This window comes from Cryptomeria japonica, chromosome 10, assembly GCF_030272615.1.
Source record: "Cryptomeria japonica chromosome 10, Sugi_1.0, whole genome shotgun sequence".
NCBI lineage: Eukaryota > Viridiplantae > Streptophyta > Pinopsida > Cupressales > Cupressaceae > Cryptomeria > Cryptomeria japonica.
The window spans coordinates 294552470-294579227 of NC_081414.1; the positions used below are offsets into that span (position 1 = coordinate 294552470).

At 36.1% G+C, this 26758-nt stretch overlaps 1 protein-coding gene across 1 annotated transcript in view; it reads right to left on the reverse strand.

The window, feature by feature from the left end:
• The window catches only part of LOC131029352 (glycerophosphodiester phosphodiesterase GDPD6), a 114208-nt gene that overhangs the window by 59127 nt on the left and 28323 nt on the right, over positions 1 to 26758 (reverse strand). The window contains exons 3-5 of the mRNA XM_057959815.2: positions 14491 to 14674; positions 13417 to 13491; positions 11656 to 11765 (exon numbers count right to left, since the gene is read on the reverse strand). Of these exons, the coding sequence (XP_057815798.2) occupies positions 11656 to 11765; positions 13417 to 13491; positions 14491 to 14674 (369 nt within the window). The remainder of the gene's footprint in view (positions 1 to 11655; positions 11766 to 13416; positions 13492 to 14490; positions 14675 to 26758) is intronic.

Below are 26758 nucleotides of genomic sequence, written 5' to 3' on the forward strand. Positions count from 1 at the left end.
GCAATGTAAGGTAGTATTGTAAACTTCTCAGGAAGAAGTATAATTAAACCATCCTCTACGGGCAATGTAAGATGGTATTGTAAAACTTCTCAGGGAGAAGCGTAATTGTTGAACCATCCTCTGCGGGCAATGTAAGATGGTATTAGTGTAATTGTTGACCATCCTCTGCAGGCAATGTAAGATGGTCGAAAAGATCCTCTCCACCCTCTGTGGGCAATGTAAGGTGGATCCAGTCTATGCTTGTGTGCAAGCTGGAAGATTATATTATGTAATTCCATTCCTTGCTTGTGTGCAAGATGGAAGATTATAGTTATGTTCTCCTCCCTAATTAAGAGGGAGTGTTGATATTAATTAGGGAAGGGTGGATTCATATTGCCTTGGGCAACATTGGACTCCGCCCAAAAAGGGGCTGGCCCCTTTTCCCTCAAACGTGGCCCTATCTCTCACGCTACAACCCACACATCTACCCAAACACTCAACGTGTTGTCCAATAGGGCCGACCCTATTAAATAAAGGCAATTAAAAGGAAATAATTAAAAGTTAATTATTTGGGAAGCCGACCTAGCTAAGGGGTTTCGTTCCACATATAAATAAAGATTAAGATTCATTGTTATTTCACCAACTCAAGTAAGCTTCCTTATCTTATGCGAAAATCCTTATGCTTGCATAAGTGCGAACTTCAGTCATCTACAAGTACAGCAACCCCATTCACCATTAGGAGGTGCGAAATTCATCTTAGGGCATTGGCAACATTCAGTGTATGCACAACAAACTTATTGAAGGTCTACCACTCATACATATCCACCGAAGTACTTGAAGGACAGTCATTTATGTATACAAAGCGAACTGATTGAAGGACTGTCATCTTAAGGTCATACACAATAAATTCCTTAAAAGCCTTCAATCTGGAGAAGGGAGCAGCAGCAACTATTCTGCATATGACAGCAAGTGAATGTTGAAGGCAGTCACCTCATACCTCTTGGACAGCAACATCTGAACCTGCAAATACATGAGATAAGTGTTGTAATGAGTACATAACTATAATCCATAATCAGATCTAAGGATCTTTTCTGGCTGGATTTTTCCTCCTAGGAGGTTTTCCTAGGGTAACGGTGTCTTGCTCTCAATTTGTTCATTTCTATATTGTCATTTTCTTTCAGTTAAACAAACTAATTAGAAACTAAGTTTAAATTCTAAGTTATGTCAATCTGAAAGTGTTAAAATTAACAATTTATACACAGATAATTATGAATCGCACATTATAGGTGCATTGTCATTATCAACTGTGATTAGAAAAGTTTAAACTTTTCCCTCTTGTCTCACTACTTAAACATTAATTTAAAAGTGGATATCAGTTCCAACAGAACTCAGAAATATCAACATCCTACACCTACAAAGTAGCAATGTTCGATTGGGCTGCACTTGAGTGAACTGACAAAACATCGACTTGGCATGTCAAATTCACCAAATATGGAAAGCTACCTAGCTTTTCCTCACTCTCCTCTCTCTTGCACGTGAGAAGGCTCGATCCCAATCACAGGTAGGTTCTACCATTGTTCAGTGCTCCTTTCTTTTCCTTAGGACTTTGATCAGAACTATATGATTGTTGATGTTGATTGTTGCTTCATTTCACACATGTTTATAAGTCGTCGGTGTTGTTGGCACCCCATTTTATTGTGTCTCATTTTGTGTTGTTTTACTCTGTTGATCTGCTCTATTCCTTTAGTGCCCATTATTGATAACCAATCAGAGAAACCCAATGTTCCACAGGCATTGGGGACGGGGGGACAAAGAGCGTAAGTTTCAAGGACGGGGGGATGTGGGCCTAGGGGGGAGACGCGTCCTCGTGGAACATTAGAGAAACCTTAACTAGGTCATCGTGTTAATGGTGTTTTCGTTTCTGGTTTTCCCCCCCTTGCATTTCAATCGATTCTCCTTAATTCCAAACCCCAATATTGGCTAAGGTAGAGGAGAGGAAATAGGTTAAAGGAAGAGGCTGCAGCACTTTCAAAATGATTGGGAACATTACAAGCCCCAATGGGTTCCTAGTTCCAACTCCTTCCTCGATACACAATCAAAAAAATCAATAAAGTACATGTAAGGATGATCAATGGCAAGTGGAAGGTATGCATCAAGATCAAGGCCCAACAGTTGACTAGGCTCCAAGTGGCGTTGGCATGCAATTTACCCGACCACCGACAACTCATTTATCAAGTGTCTGCCATTTGTAATGCAAAATGGTTTTTGTGGCCCAAATGCTTGACAAGATAAGGTGGTCAGTGTTCAAAGTTTTAATGCCTCTTTCTGTTACACAGTAGTTTTAAACCCCAACACCTTATAGGGATGCAACAAAGAGTTAGGGCTACAAATAGTAGCAGATTAAAACCCTAAATGGTGCACATTCTCCACTTATTGCACTACCATACCATTAGTGCGCATCCATCTTTTGCAACGCTATGATGAAGGAGGTAGTTGCTATTTGGTGAGATTTTGTGAATGATTCACAACACCCATACTTCATTTATGGCTTGCAATTCTCCTCTGTCAACATGACGCCCTTCCCAAGCTTGTTTTTTGGTGTTTTGTGGGCAATAGTTTTCAATGTTGTGCTTCAAGTGCACAACCCATTAATTCTCATGTATGGCACTAGTCAAAGAATATTCTTGCATGTCATCCTGATGATCAAATCAGTTTGCAGAGGGACAGATGTCATTTGCTATTTGGATATGGTCTCTGTATGGGTTGCCCCAGGCCCAACGACCTCCTAACAACCTTGGATGTCTCTCTATAGGGGGTACATTGGCAAACAATTTTCATTTTGTGAGAGGGAGGAGGATAAGATTTTCTAAGGTCTAGAGAGAAGATAGCAGAGAACACATGCGGAAGAACCAGAGAGTTCATAATTTCAGATTTGGATAGTGATATTTTTGTAATGTAATGATCTAGGTGTCTCTCGAATATGCAATACTACATGTAACTATTATAGAAATGATGATTGATGGAAGATTCAACATTGATTGGGAGTCTCCATTTGTATGTTCTACATTTTTGGATGTGTGGTGTCTAATTAGTCAACCAAAAGACTAAAAGATATTTGCAAAGATTTTGTAATGTGTTGTTTGACATAATAAAAGAAATGTGAGTATGTTATGGATAACTAAGTAAACTTATTTAATAGTCTGCAGCCATCTATGGTTTTTGTTAATGTATGTGTAGAGCCTAGCTTACCTATGCATTCTAGAAAGCCTGGTCTTTTGTGATGTATTGATTAATGTATTATCTTAGTAATTGTTATTATATGTTTTGTTTAAATTTGGAAACTGTGTTACCCAACTAGATGAAGGCATCAATCTGATGCTTGTTTTCTCTCCACCAAAGTCCTCAACACACTCAAAATCAACCGATTTAAACATTTTCATTTTCTTTAGCTTGTTTGTTTTACTCTCATGTCTGAATGTGCATAACATAAGGGATTTTCATAAAGTACACTTTCAGATGGTTCTATGGCAGCTTATTTGTTTAATTAAGTGCTCATCCCTACATGTCCAAAATTGGCACATAGGTCTATTGTGACACCAATATTGAGATACACTATGCAGCAAGTAAGGTTTGTTGTAGGGAAGTCTTCAATCCATAATTTGCAAACTCTACAAACACTCTCCGAGTTGCCAAATACTCTTTTTTTTTTGCTCCACGATTTTTACAAGTTTAACTCACGACTTGTTACGGGCGCAAGAAAAACATGGGTACAAATGCCTGCGAGGGTAAAATGCTGGCCAAAATGTGTTTTTCACACTTTTTTTGCTATAAATCCATGCAGTTGCTCTTTTGAGACGTCAATTTTTAGTTGAATACATTTTGTAATTGAATTTTGCAAAAAAAATATGTATTTTTAAGAAATTTTAATTTTTAGTGCCTTCTAAGTTGCCGAGTTCTTGTCAAGTATTTGTTGAGTACTCTCTGAGTCTGAGTCTACGAACTATGGTTCACTCTTTCAATCATTAATCTAGTACTTAAAGAAAACCGCCCTTGGCCTTACAGAGTAAGAAATGAAGGTCTTACTTGCCTCAACCGTTGGTCCTTACCTGCCTAGGCTAAAGATAGGTTTATGGTGATATTTTGAAGTTTGACACCCTTGGCACTTGGGAGATAACCAACTTAGATCATCAATAGGTGCAAAACAAAATTTCATTTGCTCCTACAAAGCTTAATGGTCATTGGTCTTCGCTGCTCCAAATTTCAGACTATAGCAAGTCAATGCAATTTTCAAGTGGCAATAAGTAGGGTGACTTTATTTTCTATTTTGAGTTTGATAAAATATATATCTTAGGTTTAGGTTTGTTTTTTTACTTAGAAATTTTTAAGAATGATAGATTTAAATATACTTGTTTTAATTTCCAAGTTTGTAATTAATGTGGAGAGGCCTTGTACAACAAGAAGTTGGAGTGTGATGGCTTTAACAAACAAGCTTATTTGTGTAAATTTGATAGTCATTTACATGTCAATATATAAATATTTGATAATAAATATAACATTTAAAAAATAAACAACACATAAAATTTGTATCTAGAGATTTCCTATTACACATATGTGACAAATTGATTAAAAAAATACATCTTGAGAAGGATATGACGTATTATATATAAATTATTAAAGATATATATCCACAACATGTGAGACATTATTTGAATTCCCATTATAACTATAAAAATATTAATATGTGATTTATTTGATAAAAAGAAATGTTCACAAGTAAAATATAAATAAGTAATAATAATGTTATATAAAAACCATAATTGAACTCTAACTCAAATTTTTTTTTTTTATATATTATGTAATTATATAATATTATTTAATATTGTTAAACATAATAGCTTAAACTAATTGAATTGTAATTGTAACCCTAACCCTAACCTTGACCCTCATTGAACTTTGACCTTAACCCTTATTGAACTTTGACCTTAACCCTAATTAAACCCTAACACTAACCCTTATTGAACCCAAACCCTATCTCTAATTGAGCACTAACCATAATTGAACTCTAACCCTAATCATAATTAAACCCTAACCCTAATTGAATTATAACCCTAACCTAGATCCTAACACTATTTAAATCCTAACTCTAACTCTAACCAAGTTGAACCCTAACCCTAACCCTTATTGAATCCAAACCATAACCCTAATTAAACACTACCTTTAACTAAACTCCTACCCTAACCCTGATAATGGTTGCACCCTAACCGTAATTAAACACTAATCTTCAACTTGACTTTGACCCTAACTGAATCCTAACTCTAACCCTAGCCCTAATTGCACCTAACCATAATTGAACTCTAACCTTAATTGAACTCTAAAAATAACCCTAAAACCCAATTTAATCATTACTCTAATTAAACCTTAACCCTACCACTAGCACTAACCCTAACCCTAATTGGACTGCTACTGAATCCTAAACTCCTTTGAACCCTAACACTAACCCTGACCCTAGTCATATTTGAACCCCAACCACAACCTTGACCCCAAGCTTTATCATAGAAATCTAACCCTAACTCTAAGTGAACATTTACCCTTATTAAACTCTAACCCTAAGCCTAATAAAGCCCTAGCCTTAATTGAACCCTAAACCTAACCCTAATTGCACTCTAAACCTAATCATAATTAAACCCTAATCCTAATTGAACTCTTTCCCTAATTGAATAGTAGTCGTAACTTTTAACCCTAATTATATCCCAACCCTTACTTTAATTGAACTCTAATCCTAACTAGATCCTGTTGGCGTGTTTTTTATGACTACATCGAACACAAAATAAAGTTGCCTAACGGTCACTTCACTCTCTCTTGATCAAAGTGCGATTGCATGCTAAGATTGCAAGAAGTTCAAACAATCAACTCCAAGGTTCCTTCAATGCGTGGACGTGACTCAGTTGGCTGATGTGATAGTTGGTAATCCAAGGGGCCTTACGTTTGCATCATTCTTTCACTTCTTTGTTGTGGTTGGAACTCCATCATCAGATATGACAATTCTGTGATGATGTTGCTTCGAATGGACTAAAATGAACTGAAAGTAAAAGGGAAAGGGTTTAGAAGGATCTAAATCTACTCCTAAGGGTAGTGATAACAATGAATAGTGCTCTAGTGGACAAATTCCAAATAAACCAAGCTCTGCTTCGCCAAGATCAACTACAACTCCGCAAGAACCAGTGCAATCTTCTGGGGATGCTAGAGGATTTTCAAATCGAGAAAGTACATTTGAATACCCAAAAACGGCACAATCCAAACGACTATCCACAATCAAACTTTGCACAAATTTAGGGGGCTCAGACTAACTTTACACTGCAACTTACAATCAACAAGATGCAAAAAGTATGAACCATGGAAATTCAACAAACACCATTACATTCTCCATTGAAATCAAAGCACTTTACTATTTCTAATCTAAGTGAGGAAGGTGAAACCATGCAAGCTTTAAAAAAATAACTTAAGTGGACACCATCAAAGAACAATGTTTCACTGTTATTATCTCAAAACTTATCGCAACAATTTCATACAAAGCTCCCTCCTTTTCAAATGAGGGGGGTCACCCCTTTATATAGGCCTCAAGCTATGATAACATGCAAACCCTAATTAGGGTTTACACAAAAGATTCTCCACTCAGGATGCAACAAGGTGGGAATCGGCAATAAATACCCCATAAAGCCCATATACAATTAATTACAATCCTGCCGAAAATGGCACCCATAAAGCATAAATTAACCACTACATTCAAAAGGTGCCCACTATGCAATGAATGTACCCTCATGCAAAAAATTGCCCATGATGTCATAAATGCACCATCATCTCCACATGCGGCGGTTGCATGTAAAAGGAATCTGCCATAAATTCAACATGCAATGACTAGGTCGTCATTTGGTCAAATATTCCGGTAATGAATGCGCAACTCTACTGCCATGTGTTCAATAGATCGTCGCCATGCAAGTGGGACCCCACCGTCGTATATCTACTCTTGCACATCTGGAATTGTTGGAGAGGGAAAATTCGATTCAAGAAGAATTTTCCTGAAGTCTCTTCAACTTTCCTTGCTCGGAGAAGGTTTTCGATCACTTTTCACCATCTCCTATTTTTTAGGAATTTTCCACAAATTAGGGTTTCAAGTCTAGGAGGGAGAGAATTCTCCTACGAATCCAAATCTATGAAAATTTTGAAATTTGGATGTGATTTGATGCCCGAGAATGGATTTTTCAAAAAAAATCTCGAGGGAAATTTCTTATTCAGTTCATCCCTGATTCCTTCCTTGCCTTAGAAATTGTTTTTTTTACCTTCAATTCATCCCGGCGTGGAATTCATGTTGTGAAGGAATTCTCCTTTGGAATGAAATTTGTTCCTTACCCCCCGAGGAAGGAAATTCTTCATGCCTTAGCCAAATTTTCATTTTTTTCAAGAATTTTGTCGTGAAGGAAAGAATTTCCAACACTTAGCCAAATTTTCACCTTTTCCAAGAATTCTATTGTGAAGGAAGGAATTTCCATCACTTAGTTAATTTTTTCACTTTCTTGGAATTTCTTCTTCTTGTGCGCAATTTTGCACTGGTGGAGGATTCAATGAAATTTGTGAATCCTCCATGCCTTCTCGATTTTGGCACCTATCCTTCATCTTGGGCGGAATTTTGCACTAGCAGAGGATTCAATGAAATTTGTGAATCCTCCATGCCTTCTTGATTTTGGCACCTGTCCTTCATCTTGGGCGGAATTTTGCACTAGCGGAGGATTCAATGAAATTTGTGAATACTCCATGCCTTCTTGATTTTGGCACCCAACTGGAGAGTAGGGCAGAATTTTGCATTGGTGGAGGATTCAGTGAATTTGTGAATCCTCCATGCCCCCTTGATTTTGGCACATCCTTCATCTTGGGGGGAATTTTGACTTGGTGGAGGATTCAGTGAATTATGTGAATCCTCCATGCCTCCATTCTGGTGCCTGTCCTTCATCTTGGGCGGAATTTTGACTTGGTGGAGGATTCAATGAATTTTGTGAATCCTCCATGCCTCCTTCATTCTGCCACCTATCCTTCATCTTGGGCAGAATTTTGACTTGGTGGAGGATTCAGTGAATTTTGTGAATCCTCCATGCCTCCTTCATTCTGTCGCCTGTCCTTCATCTTGGGTGGAATTTTGACTTGGTGGAGGATTCAGTGAATTTTGTGAATCCTCCATGCCTCCTTCACTCTAGCGCTTGTCCTTCATCTTGGGCAGAATTTTGACTTGGTAGGATTCAGTGAATTTTGTGAATCCTCCATGCCTCCTTCATTTTGGTGCCTGTCCTTCATCTTGGGTGGAATTTTGACTTGGTGGAGGATTCAGTGAATTTTGTGAATCCTCCATGCCTCGATTTTGGCACTTGTAAGAATTTGGGATGATTTTTCTAGACTTTGACAAATTTCCCGAGCTTTCCATTTCAGGAATGGGCTTCTAGCACTCAACCATCTTTTGGCTTTCTCTGTCTGCTTTCTGACTTTCTGGAATTAGAAATAGTTGCAAATGCCTGATCTTTGTCACCTTGCTCGAGTGGTCTTGTCAGAACAAACCTTCCAAAAATAGAAACCTTTAAAGTGTCAACGTTAGACCCCTAGACAGAACACAAGAATGACTTACTATAAATAGAAACTTACTAAAAATAGAAATTACTAAAAAAAGTAAGTTTGATTTTTGGCAAAATGACGACATTCCAGGACTCAACAAAATCCCTAAAAAATAGGAACTTTCTAAAAATAGAAAGTTGCTCCGTTTTGACTCAAATTTTACTGGGAGGTTCCTTGAAGGGTCTTGATTCCAGTCGCATGTTCAGTTTTTCCAAAACCCTAACAGAAACCCTTAAAATCTAGGACTAAAGGCAGAAACCCTAAAATTGACGAAACAAACCCTAGACTTAACCAGATTTGCTCAAATGAAAAGCAAACTTGATCAAAATGAACCCCAAACACTCGCAAACTGAGGGAACTAACGAGACTACCGCGAAAAGACCCAACAACAAAAAACCAAAAGACCGAGAGGGCCTAAAAAGTAGGGGGCACCCATTTGCAATGGGGCGATGTGTGAAAACATCACAACAGATCCCAACCCTAATCCTAGTTAAAATTGAGCACTAACCTTATTTGAAATTCAACCCTAGAATCATATGCTCACTTGAATTAAACCTAATCCTAACCTTAGTGAAGATTTACTGAAATTAAATTCTAACCCTAGTCCTAGTTGAATTGTAATATTAATTGAATCTTAATCCCAATTACATCTTATCCATAACAAAACTCTAACTATAATTGAACCATAACCATAATCAAATTATTATTTAATCCTAATTTAATATTAAATATAATATAGAATATTAAATTTATTAAATATTAAATATATTAATAATTAATATTGAGAGGTATTGTACAACATGAGCAAGAAGTGGAGTGTGGTGACTTTAATAAAAACACTTACTTTTTACTTTAAATTTGAGAGTCATTTACATATCAAAATATTAATATTTAATAATATAATATTTTCAAATAAACAAAACATAAAATTTATATTCATATATGTAATGAATAAAATAGTACCAAACAATATAAATTAATTTTAAATAAATAATATACCTTCGAATTGATATCTCCCACATGGATATATTTAAAATGTCTATAATGTATATATAACATGTGATATAATTCTTATTAATTATTTAGTGTTACTGTAAGTTCTAGTTTGAGTAAAATAAAATTCTCTCCAAACTGATGTCGCCCCTGAAATCTCCCGAAAATAGGACTTTGAATGAATAAATTGGCAAGTCCAGATGATTCATTGGTTGGAGGCTCGAAAGCAGGGAAGAAGAGCGATACCTACATCGGAAAATACCTTACAGTCAGCAATGGAGTCAAGGAGGACTTGGCCCTCTCTAACTCCCACTGAACTATGCAAAAGGTAGGGCATCCATCTAGTTTAATCGCTACAATGAGGAAAATGGACACCATGGCTACAGTTCACAATTTGTTTAGCAATAATTTAGGCTCCACACATGAAAATAGTGACCAGGTCAAGGTGAATACATGCCCCTTGCAGAAATCAAGACATCCATATAAGAAGGCCACGAGTAAGTGGAACAGTGGTGCCACTACTTCCCTAACAATCTTCTCATCTTTAGGAATCAAATTTTAAAACTGAGACCTCCAGCAATGAGATGGGATTTTCTAATGCTAGTAGCAATATTAAAAATCTCCAAACCACTCCAACAAACTCCTTGCTCCAGATTTTTAGTTGAAGTAGTAAAAAATGAAGTGATTGAAAATGAAGAATTTTTTTTGCTGCGAATGGATTAATTGATCGATTCAACCATTTCTAGCCAATTCTTCCATAGCTGCACAAATGGATACTGGATACTTGGTGGCTCATTTTGAAAAGCAATCTCAAAGCTTACCCTTGCACCCAAGGTTTTTATATTGTGGTTTTTTGACAATGTGCAGGAAATAAACCCTAATTTCAATCCCACTACAGATTCCTTTCTGTTATGCTGGTGTGGGTTCGCCTTCGTAATCTTCTACTTCAATTTTGGTTTGACTCATGCTTTCAAGTAATTGACAATTCGTTGGGTAACTTCATGGCGACAGGCATAGACTCTTCTAATTTCACTCAAATGAAATTTGTTCACATTTTGCTTCATTTGGCCAGCTACAAAATCATGTCGGTAGACATTATTTTAAAAGTTGTTGATTGCAGTTGATATCAGCGTTTGGATTATGAGGGACTGCACTTTCCCTGCCACAAGTGCTCTCAAACAAGTCACATTGTCACAGAGTGCCCTAGCTATTACGCTATGGAAGGGCCCATCGGGGAATCTGAGGCCTTGAGCCCTCTCAGGATATTCTTATTAGAGTAATTCACAGGAGCCAGCACAAAAAGACCCCTCTCAGGCCAGGCAAAAAGCACAAAAAGAGGTTGCAGCAGAAAGAGTCATTGGATAGTGGCCTTTTGGGATGGGAGCATTAATGCTTCAGCATTAAAAGATTTGGTGCTAATTTACAATTCCTTGTGGGGGGGCCGATGATGCAGAGTGTCAATGAAATTTGGACTATCGTGCAAAAGAAAGAGAAAAATTTTCCAATGCAAAAATCAGAAATCAGCGACGACTGCTGTTCCATAGGATATCTTTGGATTTGTAGATGTTAAAAGTTTTCTATATTATTCTATTCTATATTCCAAAAAGGATTCGATCTTCCAAAATATGCACCCTTATTTTTCGATCCTCTTTGGTTGGAAGAACAGACAACATTATTAGTTTTCTTTTTTGAATGTCTTTTTACATGGTTTATTTGATATCAGAACATGTGAAATTTACACAATCTTTTTACTACAGTTAAGGTAATTGTGAACTAAAAATGAATACTAGCTTTCCTTATCACAAACTTTACTCAATCAAACTTGATGTACACTACCAATCAAAGAACCTTTTTAATCCTATTTATAAATGGACACTCAAACCGGATCAAAGCAATTCCTTGATTTCCTAAATAACTAGACATAAGCAACATACCCTCCATGTACAGCCAATCACTTGAATGGAAAATGTTAGAAATGAATCTTATATATCGATAATAATTGTATTAAAAAAAGACCTATTTACTCACATGTTGATTGATGAGCACTGGATTTTTTATTTCAGGGTAGATTCCAACAACACGGGGAGCATCCAATGCAATAGCAATAAAGTCCTCAAACGTGATGATTGAAAATTTCCCTGCATAACATTGAAGAAATTATCTTATTTAGAGTCCTCTTAACAAGATTCTGATAAATAAGCAATTTAATGCCAAATTGACATGCCATACAAGTTTATCTCATTCCAACCAAACATGCAAATACCAAGTAAACTAAAAGATAGTTTCTTTAAGTTGTTTTCGTCCTTTGAAATAGAATCTAACTCTATACAATATAATCTCAAGACGATTCTCTCAACTATTAGATTGTTTCTTAAGTGATTTGGAATAGAATCTAATTCTATACAATAGAATCTCAAGGTAACTCTCTCAATGAGCAGTTTACTAGTTCTTACCCCGCAGCCTCCTCAACCCCAACTCTAGAGACGGTTGGGCCCACGAATGACCTTTTTTCAGCATGAGGAGTGAGTATAGTAAGATTATTCAATGCTTGGTACTGAAATCTAGTGATTGATGTTCAATCTTCACCTTCTACATCCGAATATGAATTCTATCTACCTTCACCTTTGAATCCGATTCAACAATCACTTGATTAAAGTTGGGGCATCAAACAGATGACAAGGGCATAAGGCTATGGCTAGCATCAAATGTAAGTATCTGGTTTATTTGGCATTCTGACTTGGCATCACAAACAAAGGATATTGTCTGGTTTGGCTTTGAAAGTGAAGATGACGAAGGTAAAAGAATAAACATACAGATGAAAAAAAGATAAGAAACAAAAAGATGACTTCTAAATGCAAGAAGGTGAGGAAAACTTGTTCTTTATAATGCAAGAGATACATGGGCAGGGCCATTTCAAATGAACCTCCAACAAATGGGTTGGGGTTTAGGGATATGTCATTGTAAAGAGAGAAGACCCTATATAGTGCAGGAATATTGGTGGCAAAAAGTTGCTGTCATTGCTAGGTTTGTTAAGTTAACAAGCTAGTACTTCTAAATTGGGAATACTTGGTCCTTCAATTGAAAGTGGACAAATCAATAAGTTGATTGGTTAATCAAGATTCTGTTTAAGGTGTAACAGAAATGGAGGAAAAAAATAGCAACTAGGGCAGTTATTACATTTACAATGTTTAGACTGCAAGTGTACATATGAAAAAAACATAAAACTGGTATAAATGCAATTTCGCTTGCAAACAGGAAGCCATCTCCTAGATAAAGATTCATGAACTGAAGGAGTATACAATCCTTATGAAACAATGGTCCAAACATTCCTTTTTTGCATCTGCAATGACCACAAGTAATTAACTTACCTCAAGGTAGATAACAAACCATTTTCCCCATAGATAGAATGGCACATGAAAATTGTGACGTGCCCTCAAAGTTCTATTTTCAATAATTAAAGAGAGCAAAGATCCCTAGCTCTCAGATTCAAGAGATCCTAACAAAGCTGAGAAATAAATCCGTTGAATTTTTCAAGACCATTTTCAAAAAAAAAATCCACATATATGCAAGGATCCTCCATGGGATCCTTCATTTAGTCTATTCAAAGTTCAAACAGATCCTAAAAAGAAGAATGAACAATACCTTCATAAATAACAATATATCTTTTATTGTGGATAATTACAGCATCCTATCAAACCGATGCACAAAGAAAGGAAAAAACTTTTGTCTCTACAGAACCCTTAGTTAATGAGAAGCAGTTTGGGTTTACTTAAGGAAATTCAAACTTACAGTTATATGACTGGTCACGGAAACTGTATCTTTGTTTCACTCTCAATGTCTGGAGTTCTTCAAATGTGAAATCAACTGCATATCTCAAAAATGCCATTGTTAAAAATACACATTAAAGTTCAGAATTATCAAAAGTCAAGACATTGCTTTTGTACTTTAACAATGAAACTTTTCTCCATACTTAGAGATTTAGGAGATCTTGTGAATATCAAGATGTTGCTATAGAAAATATATCAAAAAATACAATATGATTCCTTTGTCTTGTTTGAAACTTTTCAACAAAAGAAACGAAAGTGGCATTTTACATAAAGGAAAAAAAAGCAGGCCTGTACATGGAGGGAAAAAGTCAAAAACATAAATTGGATATGGACAACAAAACGTCTGTAATTTTCGCAGTGCATAAGCTTCAAAACCCATCAAAATAGACAATCTCAAGCCCTAATGAATGATCAGAAATATGACTCCCCCATATCCTGATGAAAATTCCAAAATAGAGAAAACAAGAGGTTGGCATACCAAAGGCAATGTGATCAAATATGCAGTCAAATGAAAAGGAAATTACCAACCTAATAAACATATCAGTGTAAATGCAGAAATCTTCCATTTCTGAGAACATACAAAAGCAACATTGGCATACTCATTCTCACCAAGGTAAGGAACTTACGTTTATTTGGCATAATCAACATTACACACTCAACATAATCAGAAGTAATGAAAAAACACAAAAATAGAATTATGCTCAGAATACTCAGCAAAAAGAACGAATACTCAGGAGTACTTAGCATACTCATACCCAGCACACTCAAGAGTACTCAGCATACTAATGATTGTAGTTGCCGTTACTCCAAATGATTCAAGGCTGTCTTGGTCAGTAATCATCAAACAGAGTATGCTAAATAATTAGCCAAGAACTCATAGTACATTCTTGATTTGAACCTATGAAGTCCTTGTAAGTTGTAATTGCAAATACTGTAACCGTAGACAAAAAGAACAAAACCATACTCATATTTGTGTGTGTGCACGTGTATTCTCAACAACAGTATTTTGTCAATGGACAGGTCTACAAGAGCATACCAATGAACCATCCAGTGACATTGGAACCTTGAACTTCATATGTTCTACGACGATTAGAGAACTCTTTGTGTTTGTGTACATCAGTTACATCATCTAATGTCACATCATGAAAGCATACGAGGACACCATCTTTGGTTGCAAGAATATCAGTTTCAATGAAGTCTGCACCCTCTTCAATAGCCCTCTGAAAAATGCAAAAGAATATCTTATGTTTGACACACATATGTAACATAATAATTATTGCCATCAGATCTATTCAAAAAATTGTAAAACCGATTAAAATGTTTGTTGGATACAGGAAATAAAAGGCTTGAATTCTTGAAGTCAAAAAAGAATTACTACCAACCAACATTTAGATAGACTTAATGAAAAAATAAGAAGCAATCAAAGTTTTGGTTTTTAGCATCAAATAATATCTTCCCACTAAGGTGTTCAGTTTGCATGACTTAGCAGAGAGTTGCAATGTAAATATTCTCTATTTCATTAGGAGCAAATTATAAACCAAAAAGGCAAAACAATGGGAACATGATTAAAATAAGACTCTTACTATGAAAAGAGAGTAGCTAATAAGTGATCATGCAAGCATTCTATGTTCAATCCAGAGAGACAACAATAGAGCCAAACCATAGCATGATCTAGCCATCTACGTGTTTGGCTTAATCACAACTCCTATTTCCTATAACTATTACTAAAATAGTAAAATTATAATCTTTGCTGCAAGGTATAGCAAGAGCATAACCTGCCAAGAGATTTATATGATTTTTATTACTGGCACAAAGATTGTGACAACTGAGATTTATTGTCATATGAAGTAAGAAAAGCCCCATTGAATAGAAGTGACACTGAGTTGCTGAAGATATGGACGTATTTCTTAAGTTTACAACATGGCTAATGAGTTGACCAACAAGCACATCACTGTTACACAAGACACGGCTAACGGAAAATGCATCCAGTCATCCAAGCATCTTTGGTTTCAAGTCAAGTAACATTTTCTTAAGTAGCTCATGTTGTTGCTTCTCCAATACTTTGATGCACAGGCATGGTATGCTTTCTCTTCGCATGACATATTTTCCATACTTTTCTTCTTACATAATGAGATTTGATTCTTTTCTTATAAGATTACTCTTTATCCATCCAGCTTCCTATTACTAATAAGTATGTCATTTACGATGCTATCCCTACTCAATAATATCTATTCATTTAATAGGGATGTATCTGATGGGCAACATAGCAAATGTAAATTTACTATGCTATAGTGGTAATCCAAGTTGCCTACTTTAAAGATAATTTCAAGAGAAGTTCATCAGATAGTAAAAAGTCTATAAAATTTGTGATTTTCAAATACAAATCCTAGTATTTTTTATTATCTAAACTGCTATATAGAATTAAATATATTTGCCTAAATCGTATTCATACAAGATATAATATGATATAACATCCACCCTATCTACATTAAGAATAAATTAAATGAGTTGAATTTATGAACCTTTATCCATGGAGGTATTTCTATCTTTCTAATGTAGTTTTCCATCCAGCTTGTCCAAATCCTAGGAAGCCATTTTAGATAGTGTGAAAAATGTAGACAAAGGAATTGTGTGTAGGTATTCCAAGCCTCCTGTACTCTAATCTCATAGGGAATTCGAGAGTTTGATTCTCTAATGCCACAAATCCTTACTCGAGGATGTATTCAAGGGATGAAATGTTGATTGTGAAATCAATATGTTAAAATGGTGACAAAAGCCTACAATGAAGTGAATGTGACAATCTACATTATTTTCTCCAAACAAAGCTAAACAAAACAAAGTGTGCAATGAAAAGAGACAGAACATAGGAAACTCGTATAATCTATTACCATGATAAATAGTTTCCTATAGTATCTTTGAGATATATGTTCTGGTCTTGAAGAATTTGTGCTCTATGAAAAGATGAGAAGGGAGCAACCATTCTCTATGAAGAGAGGGCTTGAACAATGAGTATATTTGCACAATGCCCAGTAGTAATAAGATTCAGTAATAAACATTGCAACTGTGATTACATTTAGGTTTTGGTTCATTAGCTCTGTTTTTCGTTTGTTAGAAAAACAAAAGTAACTTTAATTTACTTAACCCAAATGCATAAAATGAATAATTTCATAAAATGACTCAAAGATTATTTTAAGATATCCTGCATTTACAAAGTGAAAAGATCACAAGGAGGAAAATCATTATGACAAGACCCTTAGGCTGCAAGAATGTTATGTTTTGTCAAAGTCGGTTCTTACAGATTTAAAAATGTACAATTTCGTTTTTCAGATCTGATTTGAGTTTAGATTTTGGGATATAGTAGTCATTTCATATTTTCAAGTTTTTAAGCTCTGAATTTTCAAAAAATGGATTTGGGGATCATAACAGTGGTACCAAAGCAACTTTCTTGGCCTGGTGGGCCATTGCAAACAATGGAATCCTCCTCTACCCATCATATAGACTCTAAAACTGTGATGTTTTGACAAAGTATGTTTTTATGCACGTCTGAAAGATTGTGTTGGGCCAAGGTAGCACACTATCCTAGATTTGGTCTGTCTATAATTTTAGAAGTTTCAGATTTCAGTTTTTGCAGAATTCCATGTCTTAGTTTCATAGCATAATTTTCAGATTTAAGACTTTGCAATAGATTGAAAAATATCTAATTTCGTTTTTCAGATCTGATTTAAGTTTCAGATCTTCAGTTATAGCAGTTATATAATTTTAAGTTTTAAACTCTGAATTTTTCAGAAACAGATTTGTGGATCATAACAGTGGTATCAAAGCCACTTTCTTGGCCTAGAGGAACATCACAACAATGGAATCCTACTCTAGCCATCATACGAATGATAGTCTGATGTCTCAAATTGTATTATTAGTAGAGTTAGAGGAGATGGTTAAGGCATAGTAGAGGAGTTTAGGAGACCATAAGATTTGAGGAGAGAGGCTAACACACATGATGGAAATCAAAACACACTAGTCAAATAGTGGACAAATCAAAGAAATCCAAATAATCAAGAAAATCAAGAAAGAAAGTCTTAATCAAAGGCTGGTTGAATTTTTTTTTTTAATTCCTACATAAAAGAAATTAAACCTAGGGAATGGTGAGAGAGGTTACTTAACATCTTTTGGCTGAATCCTATAGAGGACTTTGAAACAATGATGCACGGGGATGTGTCTCCTACCCTTTTAAAGGCATACTCATACCAGGGGCTGAGAGACACCTCCTTAAAGTCCCCCCGCCATCCCTTGCTCCTCATTTGTACCCAATCATCATTGGCGTCCCCCACCCATGTCGAGGAGAGCTGGGTCCCCACTTAAAAGCACTCAAAAAGATTAAAATAATAAAAGGATTGGACTCTCAAAAGAGCTTCCCAATTAATTTTTAACATATGCTTTCTCACTACCATCTACCATAATGTACTCTATTTTTTAATTGATCTTTGGTGACATGTATGAAAATAAAATATAACATGATCTATTCCTCAAGAAAAATTGATGTATTCTTTCTATTGCCTTTTTAAGGCATGGCAACAATCATGGAAAGGTTATCCCACTCTTAGACACCTGTATTTTTGCTCCCATCAAAATTTCTAACTCTCAAATGGATGATACTATGGAGGAGCAAATACTTTCTAATTGACAAAGAGAGGAAATTAAAAATTCTAAAATGTTACTAAGGCCCCAGTTAAAGGCTTTCTCCCACTTCAAATCCTATCATCTGGACCACGTCCATCAATATGTGCCAATTGACTCACAAGAGAACTTATTCTTATATTCATAATTCAGACCTTTAGTGAGTTCAAAAAATTGGGAAGTCCTTATTGAGAGTCCAATGTGTAATGTCCCCTTTTGGGATCACCTTATACTTTGCCCTAAATTCACAAATCCAACATGAAAGAGTTGTCACCTTTCACAAGGATTGAGGCACCACCTTTCATGAGAATTGAATCACCACTTTTCATTGGTGCCTTTTGAGAATAATATATTATTCTCCAAACTGGTCTACCTTGGATCCCTTCTTCAAATGAAGCTTCTTCCCATCATATCTCCCAATGTGAGGGAGAGGTTGCACCTATTCATCATGTATGCCTTTTAGCAAGAAACAACCTTTCACAATTAGCACCCTTTTCAAAGAGTGCAGTCACTTCCTTACCTACTTCCCATTCCTTTCTTCTCCCATTAATCTTTCCTTGATTTAAATGCTCCCTTGTTCCTTTCTCTCTCCTCCCCCTCTCCAATGAGGTTCTCTTCTCCCTTTTAAATCTCATGTTTGAGAAAGTCACAGCTTTTCATTTCATGTCTTTTGACCATTCATTAACTTAATTAAATTTCGATTATATTCTTTTATATTATAAATTAAATTTTATTTTTATTCTTTTGTATTTTAATTATTATTAAATTATATTTCAAAGTGGGGACATTACACAATGCTTTTCACTCAAACCAATTAAAAGGTTCATAGGACTCTTGGAGCTTTGTTAAAAGAAATCAAAATGTGAAAAGGTGTGTGCCCTAAAGATCTGTGTAGTATTAAAGGCTTTAATTACGAAAACTGGCTGCCCCTCAACCTTACTAGGACTACCATCCCCAAACCTCCGCTCTAGTTTGAAAAAGTAAAAAATAAAAATTATTTTGGGTCATGTTGGATGAAAAAGCAACTTTTTTCTTATACATACATAGATGGGCACATCGTGTGGGCATTGTTGTAACTTTTATATAATTACAAGAAGCATAACTACAATGGTAGCAAGGAGCCGAGTTTTTTTTTTTTATGATCAGAATTCAGTTGTTGATGATATAGGTTCGGGCCTCATCCTTCTATTGATCTAATTAATAAGCAAATAAATAAGCCGTGGATATATGTATGTTTATTTGGAGCCGATTTTTGTGAAGAGGCACTTCATTAATGATCACCACCTTTTGTAAGTGATATGTCATTTTGAAAGAGGCCGTCGTATCTTGGAGAGACGCATTGTTTGGTAGAGTCCATATCATCTAGTATTTGTAGAGGGCGCTGCTCTCTCTATGAAGATAATCAATTCATCAAGACAAGTGTGTACTACCACAAGGAGATCCACATCGAGCAGAAGATTGACATCTCTTTCATCAGGCAGATTGTCATTAAGAAAATATATCATTCATTGTACAATTGCACCTAGGAGAGGTGCTATTCTTATTGTTTCATATTAGCCAAGTGTGTGGCTAAATTGTACAAAAGATTTGCTGCTCCTTCATTTATTATATAAGAGATATAGTTGTTGTTGGGTATTGACTGTGTCTTATTGTTCATTATTGCTTTATCTCTGTCTAACTGAATTCTGATCATATAAAAAAACATGGTATCAGAGTGGGTTTAAGCAAAATTGTGATCAGATTTGTTTAAGCTACAAAGAATTCTTCTCATCTTAGAGCGTCTATCTTAGCATCAAAATCGTGAATGGACTCAAGGTTGAAGATAGACTTGATGGTGCCTCTAACTTCACCTCTTGGAAGTTTAGAGTTCTTATTACACTAGAAGAGAATGATATTCTCGAATTCGTGGAAAGTGAGGTGCCCCAGCCTGATGATGAGACTGAAAAAACTCAATGGAGGAAGAATGGCACAAAGGCCAAGAAGATCTTGATTGACTCCATGAAAGATCACCTTGTGCCTATTATCTCCAAGATGAAGACGGCTAAAGGCATATTCAAGACCTTGGAGGGATTGTATAAGATCAATAACACTAGTAGAGCCCTTGCTTTAAGGCAACAGCTTCACCACATCAAGATGGCTAAAGGAGATTCACTCATCTCCTTCTTCATGAAGATTACTGAATTGAAGGATAAACTATATGCCATTGGAGATATAGTTGAAGACAGAGACTTAGTCATGTTGGTACTTAACGGTCTTCCTCAATCTTGGGAACCTTTTATCCAAAGTATCAGTGGAAGATCTAAGCTACCAAAGTTTGATCGCCTTAGAGCTGATTGTATTCAAGAGGAATCCAAATTGGTTGCAAGAGGCATTGGACGAAGCTCTCACAATGAAGACACTCATGTACTTGCTGCTCAAACTTCCAGAAGAAAAGGAAATTTCAAGAGGAATAGAGACAGAAAATCAGATTTTGCTCCTGAACCAAAGACGAAGAAGGATCTCTCTCACATTCAATGCTTTAGATGTGACAAGTATGGTCACTATGCTTGAGATTGTCCAACAAGACCAAAACAACATGCTTCTATGGCTAACATAGATGAAGTGTCACCTCAAAGGGAATCTAGAGACAACTCGGAAGGATTTATATTCATTTCTACTCTTTCAAGCAATGTCCCAACCAACAGTAACACTTGGTTGATTGATAGTGGTGCTTCACGTCACATTACAGGATATCGAGGGCATCTTTCTGACTTGGTAAAAAAAGAAACCAACTTGAAAGTGATAATCGGAGATGATCCTTTCTATTTAGTGAAAGGTGCTGGAGCCACCTCTCTTCATCTAGATTCCAGCATCCCTCTTCATTTGAGTGATGTCTTGTTCGTACCAGGCATCAAAAGGAACCCGTTGTGAGTTATTCACACATCACCCCATTGCAAATGGGGACCCCACTTTTTCACTTTCTAGGTTAGTCGTCTTAGCTTAGTTGTTAGTTGTTGTCGACTCTTTGCTATTAACCTTTTGTTTGTAGTTGCTCAAGAGCTGATCAAGTCTCTTTCTTAAGGATGAAGTGAGGTTCAACACTCCCTTTGCCCAGCCAAGGCACAATCACTTCCACTTCTCCCAGCACTATCAGTAGATGCCCAAACCCGATCTCACTCATTTCCATCCCACTACCTTTACCTTTACCCCCATTTCCCCCTTCCATCTCATCACCTATAACCTTCACCTACACTACACTACCCTCCCCTACCTCTCCATTTTTCCTATTATATCCTAAAACTTCATTCGCTATCCCCATATACCCCATCCTAACCTCCTTACTCATCTACCTAACCTCATCTACTACCTTTATTCCCCTAAACTCACCTATCCTAATGCCATCCATTATAGCCTTTACCTACCTTATTTCCCTAAGCTTGCCTCTACCTCATACCCATTGACCTACCCATTCATTACCTACCACTCTATCTCCTACCCCTATCCCATCCTAGCCTACCTTCCATTTCCTACATTTTCTAACATACCACCCTACCCCCTTACCCTTTTTACTACTCCTTATACCTCCCGTTCCATTTTACTCCCCATATATCCTAACTCCTTTCACCACCCCCTTTGACCTCCCACATCCTAAACCTCCTCACCCTACGTATTTCCTACCTTCCATCATTTTTATCCCTTATGTTCCCCTTTCCTCCAACATCCCATTCCCCCCTCTTTCTCCACGTAGCAGCTACCCTTAACATTTCCTACCACTCCCCCACTTATATTTCTCTCCACCGTATCACGTCATCCTTTTGGGCCCCACTTTAAACTCAAAATAGAGAATTAAATAAAGTTTTTAAGGACTCTTTGCTGGACCCACTAACTTTTGGCTTGGGAATTTAGAATGTTTTTATTGCATTGCTGGCCCCCAAAAAATCTAAAATGGAGATTTGGAAAGCTTGTTTTAAGGCATAATATTTTTTTTTGAATTCCTTTACCACGCAGCCTTGATTGGGCCCCACCAAACTCTAAGGTAAAAAAAAAGGTTTTCAAGACATTTTATTTTTATTTTTTAAAAGGCAGAGCATCCACCTCACCATCCTCATCACATGCCTAAACCCCTTTAGTCCACGTTGAACCATAAGGCAAGGTGTGGCTCTAAAAGATTGGGAGCTGGCCTTTGAGCAAAGATGTGTCACATAAATAAAATACTGGATATTTAATTCCACATAAAGCAAAATCAAATATAAAAGGGGGTCTTGCCAAGCATTGAAGCCAGTATTGCAGGCCTAAACAAAGGACGAATATCTGCCTATCAGATCATAAGAAGAGAAAACAGAAAGCAGAGAAAGATTTGATTAAGCTTAAGGTTTGGGATCAGACATATGTTGAGTCTTGAACATTATAATGGCCTGAGGATGATTTGTTTCTGGGCTTTAATTATCAAATTATGTTTCTGGTGTTGATGAAATTGTGCTAACATGGTCAGTATCAAGTAAAATCTGAGTTTAATAAAGGGATATCGTATGAGTCAAGGCTGGAAATAAGAATAGTTATCAGATTTCATATTAATTCTTTGATTTCCAGAATCTAATTACCCTTCATTTTTTGCTTTCAATGTTGATACTGTAACTCAAGGTGTTGAAATTGCCGGAGATAGAAGGCAGCAGCCCCAAATCAAGGAGTATTCGAAAGATGAAGACAAGCAAAATTTGATTGATCAAATCTTCAAATACAAGTGAAGCTCTGATCACCTATCTGGGAGTGAAGATTTTGTTTATGTATGGATAAGAATGCTTTGGCTCTGTACATATGAACACAAAATCGGTGGAAATCTTCAACAAAATCCTCCAATATTGTTGGTCGGGTTCTTGAGGAGGAATGACAAGTTTAAAATTGCAAAGAACACATGAAATCGGGTTTGTGAGAGCAAACTACAAGTTTAAAATACTTGTAAAAGGAAAATAAAACTCCCTTTACAAGTTTTAAACAACTCAACAAAAGACTAGTAAAGGGAAAATAAAATTCCTTTTACAAGTCACAAAAATAACTTAAAAATAAAACTTGTAATAGGGAAATAAAATCCCTATCACAACTTAAAGTGACTTTATAAAACTTGTAATGGAGGAGAAAAACCCCTACCATAACTTAAAATCACTAAAGTGGAACTTTTTAAATGAATTACAAGTTTTATTTCAACTTTATAATTTTAAGTTCACTTGTAATATGCCCAAAAAGTTCCTACAATGACTTAAAAGGCCAAAAAGCAACAAGGGGGAAATAAAAAGTAAGTTACAAGTTCTATTTTTCATAAAGTGCATTTGTAATTAACTTAAATTTCCCTACAAACACTAAAACAAAGGAAAACATAGAACTTGCAACTTAAGGAAAATTTCCCACCTACAATCAGGGAGAAAAAACCCGAAATTGAAGGAAAAACATAGCAAATCAACTCAGAATGCAATGAAATTTGAAACATGGTTTGAGGATGGACTGAGGATTAGTCCAGTCCAAGAGTAAGGTGAAATTATGCCTTGGGAAGCATGCCATATAGTAAAATTTTCATTTTTTGACAATTTTTTATGTAATAGTCCATTTTTTTAAAACAAAAATGAGGACAACAAGATCATCCAACTACCTCAAGTCACTAGAGCATAAAGGATAACCTACATGGTGAGAGAATGTTTTATAATCTTGAATTCCCTTTGGGAATCCAAAAATCGAAATCAGTACAATGAAGAGCTACATTCAACCAGTTGCATCATTCATCAAGTATGTCACAAACAAAGGAGGATCAACCAAAGTCATCATAAGACCTACATCGAACATGATTGAAGAAGTAGATAGTTTTAGAAGAGTTAATCAAAGTTTGCTTCTCATCAATCATCACATTGAGCAACTGAATAATGTTGAGTATCAAGAGATGTCATTCAATGTTCCTTGACCAAGCACAAGTGCAAGATTGAGGTGGCAGCCCAATCACTACACCAATCAGAAAGGTTCCACATCAGCGCGTCTTGATTCAATGAACCAAGCTCACCTATGGATGCACAAACTCCAATGTACCTACCCTTGAATCTATTGGTCCACGCTCATTGAATGTAATTTTCTCATTGGCTAAGGAGAGTTTGTTGTAACAAATCCTAATTAGGGTTTTAATTGTAAAATCTTGGCCAGTGACAGAGAATCAATCTTGGTCGTTCATTGTAAATGAGCTCTCTATATAAAGCTCAAACTCTTCATTTGTAAAGGTTAATAGCAATAGCTAATAGTTAGCTAATAGTGATTAGAATAGAATAGCAATTAGAATAGAAGTTAAATTAGGATAAGGCAAAGATTGTTGTTATGGTGAATTGAACATAACTTCAATGAAATCAAATTCACCATAACTTCAATGAAATCAATTGTAAAGAACAATTGATTTCATTGAAGTTATGGTGAATTTGATTTGTTATTTCAACAACTCGCATGGTCTTTGCTTCTCAATTTATTTTCATGTTGATTAGATTGAATGGAATAAATTGTTGAATGCATTTGTGTGGGATCCGGTTTTAGTCCATACCATAGCCTCTTGTTGATTGTAAGTGTGCCTTGCGTGGTCAATTGGAATGATATGAGCTTAACTTCGAATCGTTCTACACTCATTGCTTATGCATTTACTTGAATGGTGATCAATGTTTGATGGTATTGATTCAAACATCTTTGAAACGTCCTTAGAAGATTGCACTGAGCTTGTGTCAAATTGTTCGGTTTGATGGTGAGACCTTGCCCAGTAGGATTCCATCTAATCATTTATCCATCTTCTTACATTCTAGGTCTTAGAATAGACTCTCGCAACCCTTTCCTTTTGACATTTTTTTTTAAAACTCAAGCTAGTTTAAGGATCAAAAGCATCACCATATTGTAACATCAGATGATCTAAGTTCCAGCGAATCAAGCATTCAGGCATTCAAATGTAAGTCCTCTTGTGATTCCAACATAATCACATCAACCAAAGAAGCTTATCCACACTTAGTGACCCTACATTCATGAACCTTGGAGTCTTCTCAAGTGATCCTTGAGCTAATCTTCAGCATTTGAGAGATTTTGTTCAAGAGAGGATAAGATACTTTTGGATATTTTATTCTGTGTTCGCATGTGCATAAAAAACATATCAATAAAACCTTGTATCAATTTCAGCTTTGGAGGACAAAGGATATCAAGTCGCATTCTCAGAAGGGAAAGTTCTTGCTTGGCCGAAGAACTCTAGCATCAAAGCAGCTAAGGTGATTGGTGTTCGCCAAGAGAGTCTATATAGACTTTCTACTAGCCCAGTTCAAGCATTGTTGCATGATTCTTCCAGTTCGAGTGAGCTATGGCATAGGAGACTTGCTCACCTTCACTTCAAAGCTCTTCCATCCATAGAGAAGATGGTTACTGGCCTTCTGAAACTCAATCAGGAGCATGATAGTACTTGTAGAGGATGTGCAATGGGTAAGAATACTAAGGGTCCTTTTCATTGGAGTGAAAGTAGATCAAAATGTATTCTAGATCTTGTTCATTCTGATTTGTGTGAACCAATGTTTGTGGCATTCTTGAGTGGTATTTGGTATTATGTAATTTTCATTGATGACTACTCTAGAAAGACTTGGATTTATTTTTTGAAGTCTAAGGAATCTAAAGGAGTACTTGACAAATTCAAAGAATTTAAGGCTCAAGTAGAAAATTTGTCTGAGAAAAGGATCAAGATTCTAAGATCTGATAACGGAGGAGAATACACCTCTAGAGGCTTCCGTAACTTTTGTATTGAGGCAGGGATTAAGAGGGAGTTTTGTGTTCCTTACAATCCTCAGCAAAATAGAGCTGCAGAAAGGAAAAATAGACCCATCATTGAGGCAACCAAAGCCATGATCCATGATCAAGATTTACAAAGCTTCCTTTGGGCAGAAGCATCCGGAATTACATTGTATGTTCAAAATCGGAGCCCTCATCGAATATTGAAAAATATGACTCCTGAAGAAGCATTTACAGGTGTGAAACCTGAGGTTAGTCACTTGAGAATCTTTGGTTGTCCTGTTTATAATCATGTGCCTAAAGATAAGAGATCTAAGGTGGAACCATCTGGCAAGAAAGGGATATTTGTGGGTTACAGTGAATCCTCAAAAGCCTACAAGATTTACATTCCGGGACAGAAACAAATAGAGATCAGTAGGGATGTCTCTTTTGAAGAAAATGTTCAAAAGATCTAAAGGTTCTTACATAGAGATAGATAATGAAGAACATGAAACTCCTCAGAACATGGATGTTGATCATACTCCTAGGATTCAGAGGGAGTCTATTGAACCAGAAGAGGCTATTGATCCAGTTGAGCCTTTGGAACCTGTTGATGTGTTTTTTATGCACATGCAAACACAAAATATCTTAAGGATCACTTGAGATAACTCCAAGGTTCATAAATGTCAGATCTTGACGTGTGGATAAGCACAAGTGGTCATTGTGATTTCTATTTCATCAAGGGGCCTTTTACATGAAGAGACTTATGAAGTACTTTGTGGATGCTATGCGATGAAGTTCTTTCCTACTACTACAAGATGTTTTATCAAAAAAATAGCAAAAGGTGAGGGTTGAGGGGTTCTAAACTATCCTAAGAATGAATGGATGAAGAACGACAT